Raw genomic sequence first — 12,433 nt, 5'->3', positions numbered from 1 at the left:
TCTGATTTCCTCTTGTTATCCTTCCAGAGATTGGTTGTTTTAAAGCATATTGAACACAAAGTTTAAGTGAAACGCCAGGGGACCAAAAAGGTCTTTATACATTCTCAATTCTCATTTGCCTGCTCCAAATATCAACTGAGTTTTTGAGTTTTGTTTGGGAGATTCAGATTTTTTTAACTGTAAGTACACAACACCTTTTATGTCATTTCAAACGTTTTCCAGTCAATAAGGTAGTCACTGTTGAAATGTGAAAAAAGTGCAGCGTACGTCTTGTACAATGCATGATCCCACAAACAGCAAGAAAATAATGACAATACATTTTGTTCAGTGTTATCATTTCATTGTAATTCACAGAGGTGTTAGGCTGATTACCTATTCAAGTTTCAGAAGTAGAACCTGAACTCTTAATTTCTGCTACAATTGAACTGAGGTTGACAGCAATGGAATTCTGCTTGCACCTAGAACCTTCTAACTTCAAAGCCAACCTTTGGGTGACTGTGAAAATAAAGTATCTGTAAACTTTGTACTTGGTGAAAAAGTGAATTCTGCTGCAAACTCGAAACAAACATAAAACTTCCCAAGGTAACGTTTATAGAGAGATGACTGCTTTTTAATTTGAGATGATCATTCTTTCTGTTCTTATTGACTGTCAACTTGGTAGTCTGTGTATTTTGAATAATATCTCATTACAAAGCACATTACTCTAGGTACGTTAAATGGATATTTATTAAGTTCTTTATTACGTTAACCAATGTACAGAATATATTAGATTTTTAAAATTTTATATTCTTCTTTTTCATGCAGTCTTTTCTGCACGCATTTAAGAAATGGAAACTATTCCTAAACAGATGCAGTTATAATTTATGCTGGTTTGCATCTTGTTGCTAAAATGAATAACAAATCAAATCAAATCAAATCATATATTCCTGCAGGCATACAATCATTATTATGTTTTCATTTTACTCAGTTTATTATTGCATTGTCATTTATTTTAGAATGAGACAAAACACGAACAACATGTATACTTGCATAAAATAGAAGTCAGGAAATTGATTCACATGCTTCTTTCATTTCCATTTTGCTACTACAATCATTTAAATAGTGATTGTGTGTCGAAAATATCATACCCTGAGTATTGCAAAATGCAACAAATAAATAATCATAAAACAACTTTGATTGGAAAGCAGTGAATATAGTCAATTGACAGTGTTCTGTTTTGCTGAACAGTTCTCAAATGCAGTAATGTTCTGAATGGTTTCTTGATCTCGAATGCTAGAGGCATCTATGGTGCTATCGTCACTGGCATTGGTGCTAACCATGGAAGAGATACTAGCTATGAGAGAATGCATATTTTTGGCATATATGTTTCGAATATTCATGTAAGGTGAGGAACAATCTTCTGCGAGTTCTGCATTGCAGTGGTTAATATCCACCATTTTATGCTTCCTATAATACTTTGAAAATTTATTGAAAATGATAGTGATGGGCAAAGCAACTACTAAAATCCCACATATAATGCAGACGGTCCCTATGAGCTTTCCAAACAGAGTGACTGGATATGTGTCCCCATACCCAACTGTGGTCATGCTGATAGTTGCCCACCACCAGCTCATTGGAATACTATGAAGGCCTGACTCAGTTTCATCTTTTTCAACAGAATAAACAAGGACAGAGAATATGGAGATGCCAACTGTTAAAAACAAAAGCAAGAGCCCAACTTCATGGTAGCTGTGCCTGAGCGTGGCTCCCAAGGACCGTAGTCCCACTGAATGCCTGGCTAGCTTCAGGATACGGAATATCCTCATTAGACGAAGAATTTGAATCACTTTACCCACGTTTTCCAACTCCTCGCTGTCCTCATCCATCGTCTCCACAGCCAGTGTGAAGTAGAATGGTAGAATGGAAACAAAATCAATGATATTCAAGGGGTTTTTGAAGAATTTCTTAAGACATGGCGCAACTGTAAATCGTGCAATGAACTCCGCAGTGAACCAAACTATACATGCAATCTCCAATCCTTCAAGTGCAGGATGAACGATCTCTTTGTCATCCTCATCAAACTGTTGGAACTCGTGCATGCTATGAATGCACATCGCCACAATGGATGTAAGGACAACACTTAAAGATAAAACTGCCAATGCTTTGGCCAAAAGCGAGTATCCAGGATTTTCTAATCTGAGCCATACATTCTTTCTTACATTCCCACACCACATGCTGTCAAATTTATCCAAATCTTTATCCAAGGCTGAAAGTTCTTCAAAGGAAGAATCGATACTTTCATCACTTTTCTGCTCCCAATCTTTGTCCACCTTCCTCTCTTGGTATCTGTTGCTGCAACAGGAGTCAATAAAAAGTTCATTAATTCCCCAGTACTCAATTTCTTGGCTGAAAGAAAATGCACACAGTTCCTCCATGACATGAAGTTTTCCAGTGTAGTAAAAGTTCAAAATGTAGCGGAATAAGCATGGATTCCGATCAAAGTAATATTCTTTATCCACAACATTGTAATCATCACAGAGCTCTAAAATAGCCTCCTCGGTGTCACAGTTCAGTAGTTTTCCTAACCTTGTTTGAGGAAACCGCTGCAAGGTACCTTGGTCAACTCTCTGCTTGTATCCTCCCACATTTATATTGACAAGTTCATGATCAGCCGCTGTCCTTTCGAACATCTGCCCGTAAACCATGTCGTCAAGTCCTTACCGATTTGTTGCTTCCATTTAATATTTGGAAATAATGGACATCTTAGACCTAAAATACAGCAGTTGTTACTTAACAATACACAGTTGTAAAAGAGAAGGACATTATAAGAATTACTTAATATCACTTTAAAACATAGAGATCATGAAACACCCAAAGATCCCAAAAGCTAATGAACTACAGTAAGGTATTAACACTCATCCTCATTGAGATAAAATTGGATACAGAGATTCAAATATTATCTTCCACAATAGTTAACCAATCCATCAAAATAGGTAAAATAATAAACAGATAAAGACCTAAAAGATCAAACAGGTGGTTATATTTGCAGTTGAAGCTTGTTTACTTTTCAGTACAGATTTAATGTTATCAATAAAAATGTCATTGAGTATCAAACATTTATCCACTATCATTGCCAACTAAAATTTCAAAGCAACAATGATTAGATAAATCATGTAATTGAATAACCATTTGGATTCAAGTATTCATATGTAGGGTGACAAACTTATTGGAACAAATAACCGAGGAACCTATGGAATGGATAGCATTGGCAAACTTAAAGAAAAGTAGATAGATTAATTTATTTTGCAAAATCTGTTTGAATATACACTGAGAACTTGTCAAACTTTTAAACCAGGCAAATACAGCACACTCAACCTTTTCAGTTTTTAAAATTCATTTGTGGGATGTGGGCATGGCTGGCTGGCCAGTATTTATTGCCTGTCCTTAGTTGACCTTGAGAGTGTAGTGATGAACTGTCCTCTTGAACCGCTGCAGTCCATGTGTTGTAGGTTGACCCACAATGCCCTTAGGGAGGGAATTCCAGGAATTTGACCCAGCAACAGTGAAGGCACGGCGATATATTTCCAAGTCAGGATAGTGAGTGGCTTGGAGGAGAACTTCCATGTATTCTCATGTACCTGCTGCCCTTGTCCTTCTAGATGGAAGTGGTCATGGATTTGGAAGTGCTATCTGAGGATCTTTGGTGAACTTCTGCAGTGCATCTTGTAGATAGTACACACTGCTGCTACTGAACATCGGTAGTGGAGGGAGTGGATGTTTGTGAATGTGGTACCAATCAAGTGGGCTGCTTTGTCATGATGGTGTCAAGCTTCTTGTTGGAGTGTTATTGGAGCTGCCCCCATCCAGGAAATAGGGAGTATTCCATCACATTCCTGACTTGTGCCTTGTAGATGGACAAGCTTTGAGGTCACAGTCTGATTGCAACTCCACTCCTACCTTCAAATTTAAAAAAGGGACACAGCATTTCTGACAGAAGATTCTGATCAAAGCTCCTCCAGAAATCTAGAACCAACTTTAAATGCAACAGATCCCTCCTAGTGCTGGATATTCAAGGGAAGTCAAAACTCTCTCCCTTTCTCACAGTGGTAGCTGCTGTATTCCATGATTTAAATGTCCAGTGTTACAGACAGACACTTTATCAGGCCTGTGAAAGGGCATGTATATAAGCCAAGTCAGAGGTCAGGATGCCATGAAAGTAGGATGTCAGGGTCGCAATTGGTTGGGATCTGAATGTGTATAATATCAGGTGGGTACAATGTCAGGTGGGTACGATGTCAGGTGGGTACGATGTCAGGTGGGTATGATGTCAGGTGGGTACGATGTCAGGTGGGTGCAGTGGCAGGTGGTTACAATGTCAGGTGGGTGCACTGGCAGGTGGGTATAATGCCAGGTGGGTATGATGTCAGGTGGGTGCAGTGGCACATGGGTAGGGTGCTATGAAGCAAGGTGGAAATGGGGCCAGGTGAGTACTGGAGTGTTTAGGTAAGGTTAGGTACTGGCAGGGAGAAGGGACTAGTCTGTCAGTAGTGGAGTAGTTCTGGAAGACAAGGGAGGGTCTTATGGAGGCAGGAGGGTGGACAGTAAGCAGTAGTATTGGAATAGGGACTGGGGGTTTAAAGGTGGAGTTGGGCAGGTTAAATTAGAGGGTCAGTTAAACAGTTACCCAAGTGTTTGTCTATGTTTTAATCATCTAACTTTCCTGAGTAGGTATTTCTTTCATTTCAGCAGAACCATCCAAATTCCCTGATTTAAATGGATACTTTCAGAGGGTTCCAGTTGTTTATTGGAATAGTCAATTTCCCAGGCAATTCCAATGGAGTCCAGGCTGTTTGCAGAAAGGATTTGCCTAAATGGCATTGTGCAGAAGATCCAAAGTGGCTTTTGCATTTGGCCATGAAGTGTGTTAAATGGCTCACAGGCGGAACTTTATTGAACTTAGTAATAATGAGGGTATCTCAGGCAGCAATGTGTGGGGCTGGTGGTATGCTGCTCAAATCATGTTTCAGTCCCTCATTACCCTGCCCCTCCCCCTTACAATCTTTTCCTTCCTAAGAATGATCTATCAAGAAACTTTCGGCCTCTGTGCTCCTCCGACAAATCCAACCCTCATTGTTAAGTGTTACACAACTCAATACACCATAACTGATCTGAAGCCCCTGCCTATCGAAGCTTACCTCTAGCCATACTCAGGAAGCTGAACATAGGAACATAAGAACTAGGAGCAGGAGTAGGCCATCTGGCCCTCCAAGCATGCTCCGCCATTCAATAAGATCAAGGCTGATCTGCTCGTAGCCTCAGCTCCACTTACCCACCCTCTCAATTTAACCCTTAATTCCTTTACTAAATGCACCTTCAGTATGCCAACAGCTTTGTCGATGACTAATATAGTTGTCACACAACATTTATTGTAGGCATTTCCAAATCAATTTGTTTGGAGGTGTTATTACACAGGTGGGACTTGAACCGGGGACTCCTGGCTCACAGGTAGGGATGCTATCACAGCACCATAAGGGCCCACAACATTCATTGTACCACTATTTAAATCTCCTTCCTCAATAATTTGAGTGGTGCTACTGTTTAAGTGAATAGTCCTCAGTTCAAAGCCAGCAGTGGCGAATCAACATGGAGGTGCAAAGAGGTAGTGAGGGTGAACTACTGCAGGACAAAAGCATCATGGAAGCCACCTGTGAATACTGTGCAAGCCTAAATAAAGTTAAAAATCACACAACACTAGGTTATAGTCCAACAGGCTTATTTGGAAGCACTAGCTTTCAGAGTGCTGCTCTTTCGTCAGGTAGCTGATGAAGGAGCAGCATTCCAAAAGCTAGTTGTTCCAAATAAACCTACTGGATTGTAATCTGGTGTTATGTGATTTTTAACTTTGTCCACCCCAGTCCAACACTGGCTCCTCCACATCTTGCCTAAATAAACATCTTTTTGTGCTTGCACACCATTTGAACATTGAAGGAGTGGAAAGCCTGGTGGTTGACAAACACCCTTGATAATCGATGGTCATTTTAAGTGCAATATGTGGAAAGTCAATCACAGCCACAGTCTCACACACTCATTCACTTATTGTGTCTGACACTATTGAAGATACAGTTCATTGAACTGTCAGGCCATAGCAAAGAAGTAATCAATCATCTGCATTCCTGCCACCAATTGCAAGGTCCCACAGGTATCATCAAATGAATCCCGGACAAATCCAGAAGTGAAGGTGCTTCAAGGTGGGTACCTTTGACAGTGACTGATGAAACATAGCCGGTCGGCCTGTCTTAGCAGCAGGACTTATTCCTGCAGGCTGCAAGTGCATGCATGATTGGATGCAACATTTGGCAATACAAGTCTTTTTGAGGCTTTTTGCAACAATGCTTTCAAACAAGCAGTGGAAGATTATCTTCTGCCTGTGCTGATATGATATCCTTGGAGCTGCAGTGAATGGCAGAACCCTTAGAGCACTGTTTTGCAGAGGGATCTGGGTGTGCAGCTCCACACATCACTGAAGGTGGCAGTGCAGGTAGATAAGGTAGTAAAAAAGGTCTATGGCCTGCTCGCCTTCATTCGGCATTGAGTATCAAGATAGACAAGTTATGCTGCAGTTTTACAGAACTTTCATTAGCTCACACTTGGAATATTACGTACGTTCGGATCACCACATTACCAGAAGAATGTGCATGCTTTGGAGAGGATACAGAAAAGGTTTCCAGCATGTTGTCTGGGATGGCGGATTTTCGCTATGAAGAAAGGTTGGATAGACTGGGTTTGTTTTCACTGGAATACAGGAGGTTGAGGGGTGACCTAATAGCACTTTATAAGATTGTGAGTGGCATGGATAGAGTGGAAAGTACGAGGGGACACAGGGTCAAGGTATCAGGAGTGTGGGGGGGGAGTTTCAAAGAGATGTGTAAGGCACGTTTTTCACACAAAGGGTGGCGAGTGCCTGGTACACACTGCCAGGGGAGGTGGTGGAAACTGGCACAATAGCAGCATTTAAGAAGCACCTGGACGGATACATGAACAGGAAGGGAATAGAGGGATAGGGATCCTGTAAGTGAAGACAGTTTTAGTATGGAAGGGTAAAATGTGATGGCACAGGCTTAGAGGACCATAAGGCCGTTCCTGTGCTGTATTGTTCTTTATTGCTTCTTTATTCTTTGTTCTGCACTTCTCTGCTGTTCTGCATTCTCTTACAGGTCTGGGACATCTGAAAACAATAGCCTGTAACTGGTGATGATCCCCTTGCTGCTGGTCAGCTTGGTCTTAACTGAATTCCGAAGTAACCACACTATCATCAGGACTCTTGCTGATCAAATCAATCAGAAATCCAAAATACAGCTTGGACTGAAGAACCACCAGCAGTAAAGACCATCGAACATAGGGGCAGAAGCAGGTCAATCAGCCCATCAAGGCTGCTGTGCCATTCAATGAGATCATGGTTAATCTGAAAATCCTCAACTACTGTTGCTGTTGCTGCTTGCATTGTAGTGGAAATTCCTGATGAAGAGCTTTTGCCCAAAACGCCGATTTTCCTGCTCCTCGGATGCTGCCTGACCTGCTGTGTTTTTTCAGCACCGCTCAAACCTCAACTCTGGTTTCTCTGCAGTCCTCACTGTTGTCTTGTCTTGTCATGGAAATGCTGACTGTGCCTCAGGTACTTCTGGGAATGCTTTTATATGTAAGAATATTGATATTTTGGATAAGTGTGGGGTTATCCATTTTGATCAAAGGAATAAACCATTAACTTATTATCTATATGATGAAAAACTTAACAATACATCAGTGCAGAGGGATCTGGGTGTCCTTGTCCATGAATCACTGAAAGCTCATCTCAGGTCCAGGTAATAAGAATGGCAAATGGAATTTTGGCATTTATTGCTAGAGAAAGAGAGCATAAACTTAGGAAAGTGTTGCTGGAACTGTACAAGGCATTAGTGAGACCGCATTGGGCATATTGCATACAGCTTTGGTCTCTAAACTTGAGGAATGTTGTTGCATTACAGGCAGGTTCACTCAATTGATTCCAGAGATGAGAGGTTTGTTTTATGAAGAGAGATTGAGCATATACTTTCTGGAATTTAGAAGAATGAGAGGAAATCAAATTGAAGTATACATGATGCTAAAAGGGGGGTTGACAAAATAGACATAAAAAGGATATTTTTTTATGTGGGTCAATCTAAAATAGGAAGTCACAGTTTGAGGATAAGGAGTAGCAGGTTTAAAACAGATGAGGAAAAAATACTTCTCTTAAAGGATTGTGAATCCATGGAATTCACGACCACAGTAGATGCTGGGAGCACTAAATAAATTTAAAGAGGGGTTAGACAGATTTTTAATTACTACTGGGTCAAAGGATTATAGAGAGTGAGTAGGAAAGTAAAGTCAAGGCCAAAATGAGATCAATTGTGATCCTATTGAATGCAGGAGCAGGCTCAAGGGGCAGAATGGCCTTTTCCTGCTCCTAGTTCTTATGTTCTAATGATCCAGTGATTGTATGTGGGTTTTCTGCATTAAGGCCAATTTTACTGGGAGAGGTGCATATTTTTATGAAACATCTTGGCATGGTAACTCTGTTCATTAATCTGTGCCTGCCTTAACCCTACAATTAGCACCAGTGGTATTAGCCACACATTGGAATTCTCTCTAAATCCAGGAACCTTAATTTCAATCTGTTCAAGATTTTCAGCCCAGGACATTTCTTGTGGTATTCAGTCATCTCCAGATGGCAAAGTGTCAATGAACTAACACACACACACACCAAGCACCTACAGATTGATTAACAATTCTGGCAAGGCCACTGGTTCACTGTCATCTATCAAGAACCAAGGCCCAGTTAGGTGGATTTGACTCACAACACTCACCTCAAACATCCTTGACACACAAGAATAATCCCAGAATGCAGTGTAAATCCAAAGTCATTGCTATCTTACAAAGGTAGGAAAACCAGGCAACAATCCCAAAAGCATTTGTCCCATTGTCTTTTGTCTACAGTTTAAAAAATGGCAAATCATTCAGCCCTAACCAGATAACAAGAGTTTTACAAAGTGCCCTCCCAAATGCTGGAAGTTGGCCAGAGAAGGAAGAGTTTGCTCTGAGCGATCCTTGCACTTCCAACAGAGGCAGAATTTCATAAACAGCTGAAGATTGGAGCTATGCCCATACAACTCTATATGGTGCAAAACTATGTTCTGAAGCTTTGAACAATCAATCAATCCCACAAATCTTCTTATGTTTATTAACACCCTTTTCTCATTAAAGTTTGTGAGACTATTATAGGACAAGCCAAACAGAGAACAGCCAGGGAATTCCTAGAGGCATGGCACTCATCCACAGATTCAATCAATAAGCACATCGACCTGGACCCAATATACCGACCACAGCAACGGACAGCTGGAACTGACAACCGGAAGTGGCAGATTCAAACCACTGTAAATGCCGGAGGAAACATCACAGAAGCGCTTCACAGGAGGCTCCCAAGCACTGAGGATGTCACCTAGACAGGGGACAAAACGTCTGCAACACAAATTCCCAGCTCGGCAAACACAACAACCCTTTTCTCATACATCCATAAGCCGTGGGTGTCACTCACAGAGTCAGCAATTGCCTTTGAGAAGGTGGTGATAATGAGCCACCTTGTCAACAATTGAGTAGTTTGCTAAGCCCTTTCAGAATGTGGTAAAAAGTCAGCCAGGCTGTTGTAGTTCTGAGTCAAAAAGTGTAGCGCTGGAGAAGCACAGCCAGTCAGGCAGCATCTGAGCAACAGGGGAGTCGATGTTTTGAGCATAAGCGCTTCATCAGGAATGTGGGAGGGGAGGGAGGGTGGGGCAAGAGGGCTGAGAGATAAATAGGAAGGGAGTTGGGTGAGGAGGAAGGTAGCAGGGAATGCGATCGGTAGATGAGGGTGGGGATGATGGTGATAGGTCGGAAAGGAAGGTGGAGCGGTTAGGTGGGAAGGAAGATGGACAGGTAGGACTGTTTAAGAGACTGGTGCTGAGTTGGAAGGTTGGATCTGGGTTCAGGTGCGGGGAGGGGAGATCAGGAAACTAGTGAAATCAACATTGATTCTGTGTGGTTCGGAGGTAACAAAGGCCAGACCAGGAAAGAGATGACATTTCTTTCCTTCAAAAAGACATGACGGGTGTTTGCAACAAATGCCAGCTCGCCATTGCTGAGCAGAGTATTTTTATTAAACTCGCACCTCACATATTGTTGTTACCTCAAGAACGTTGGGTAAAAGAAACTTGTCAACATGCTAGCATGAGAAGCTACAGCCAGAACAACTTTGCAATGCAGAAGTGGGTGAAGTCTATCCACAAAATACTGCTTCATGATACTGCAGTTGCCATACACTGACAGAAGACCAGTGGGGATAGCATTAGAGGTGCCAAACTCCATTTCACCCCATCCACCACAATGACAATGTGCTCCACAAAATGGAAAGCATTATGATTAACATGAACATCCTTGTTCGTGAAGACTTGGAAACCCATCATGAAAGCATTTGATAACCCTCCAAGATGACAGATAACATTCGACTGACTCAGCACAGGTAAAGGATGATGCAACCACTCATCCACAACTGCAAGGTGAGGAATGGCCTATATTGCAACTGTGTCCAAGACTCTCATATCATGACGTGCATCTGATCACCAGCCCACAAAGATCTTTTGCAGAAAGCACATTGCCTCACTTGGCATCTGGGGAGCACTCAAAAGAGAATGCCAAACTAATATGCTTTTCCTCTTGTATAGAAGCAATAGTAATATCTAGTCCAAGTTTTATTAGTATTGTTATATCTTGCTGAAGGAGTGAATAGATGTATTTCAAACATGTCAATGGTTAACATACTGCTATAACAGCAACATGTCAAGCCCTAGTGCTGAGTTGGACTTAATAACACTTTAATGTAACTGCTGAGAAGATAAGGGGAACGTAATGCAAACCAAAGAATAATTACAGGTATTTTGTTCCCCAGCAACTCATTCGAAGTTCTGAGAGATAAGTTCTTTTTTTAATTTTACAAGATATTGCACGATTCCCTTGTATGTTTGTGTTGTTACTGTATATAATGAACATTCCATTGGAGGATAAAGGCCTGGGGTCCTTGTCCTTAATAATCCTTAGCTGTGTCAGCTGTGGTTCAGTTGCTAGCACTGAACACCCACTGCTACATCCCCTTTCCTCAGAGTCAGGAAGTAAAGTTCAAATCCCATTCCACAAATTTGGGAACAAATTCCATGTTGATGCTTCAACACAGTAAGGAGGCAATGCTGCACTGCCTGAGATTCCCTCCTCCCCAACAGGACACATTAATCTGAGCCCACCCCCTCTATAAGAACACAAAAAACCAGAGTGGGCCACCTAGCCCCTCAAGCCTGGTATGAGTGAGGCTAATCACACCTTGGCTTCTACTGCACTCTTCTGCTGCTCCCCAGAATCCATTGCTAATTAAAAACCGGTCTCTTTCCTCAAATTTATTCAATGACCCAATTGGAAGGCCTATTGGAAGGGTGAACTCTACAGATCCTAAAACTCTGACCTCTCATTCTAGATTACTGCACAAGGGGAAATGTCCTTTCTACATTTACTTTGTCAATCCCCTTTAGCATCTTATGTACCTCAATTAGATCTGCAGTCATTCTCATAAATTCCAGACAGAGCAGGCCTCAACTGCTCAATCTCTTTTCATAACACAAACACCTCATCTATGGAATCAATCTATTGAGCTTTCTCTGAACTGCCTCCAATGTAATGATATCATTCCTGAAGTGAAGGGACCAAATCTATGCACAGTGCTCCAGTTGCAATCTGACCAATGCCTTGTACAATTCCAACAACACTTCCTATTTTTATATTCCATTCTCTAAGCAATAACTGCCGAAGTTCAATGTATATTAAAGTGCTTTTGGACATCCCAAGTTTCTGAAAGTCACTGTTCAAATGTAATAATATTTATATTGTTAAAGGATTGTCTACCGAGTTCTGCTGAATGATTACCTACAGAAACATTATTTACTTGAACAGGGGTAATCGAGATTTCACCTATCAGTCAAGGAGTCAGTAAAGGCTTCACATCACACTGCTGGGAAAGCTCACTCTGTTAACTACCTATCAGGAGACTCAGAGGATAGCAACTCCCCATTGTAGGCACTGATAATGGGACAGACTCTGGCAATGTACCCACCAGAGACCCAGGATCACCAAGAGACCTGGGCTCAGGTGAGTGCAGATAGGATGGAGTGGGGAGTCACAGGGAGAAACCGAGTGGGCAGGAGATCAGAGGCAAGGGCAGGTGAGTGGGTCTTAATCTTTTCCAATTCCTGATGTCAGGTTCCTGGCTCAATCACACAGACAATGAAGGACTCCTATCACTGCCTAGATCAAACCATCCTACCCAAAAAGGGTTGTTATTATTGGGTTTTTTGTGCACCCATTC

At 41.6% G+C, this 12,433-nt stretch overlaps 1 protein-coding gene across 1 annotated transcript; it reads right to left on the bottom strand.

Moving 5' to 3' along the window:
- Positions 1-1,196: 1,196 nt before the first annotated feature.
- kcns3a (potassium voltage-gated channel, delayed-rectifier, subfamily S, member 3a) lies at positions 1,197-2,684 on the bottom strand. Its single transcript, XM_060855306.1, has one exon. The coding sequence runs from the start codon at positions 2,682-2,684 to the stop codon at positions 1,197-1,199; it is 1,488 nt and encodes a 495-aa protein (XP_060711289.1).
- Positions 2,685-12,433: the final 9,749 nt, after the last annotated feature.

Source organism: Hemiscyllium ocellatum, chromosome 3, assembly GCF_020745735.1.
Source record: "Hemiscyllium ocellatum isolate sHemOce1 chromosome 3, sHemOce1.pat.X.cur, whole genome shotgun sequence".
Taxonomy (NCBI): domain Eukaryota; kingdom Metazoa; phylum Chordata; class Chondrichthyes; order Orectolobiformes; family Hemiscylliidae; genus Hemiscyllium; species Hemiscyllium ocellatum.
The sequence above is the reverse complement of the archived record's forward strand: the minus strand, read 5'-3'. Positions and strand labels throughout refer to the sequence as shown.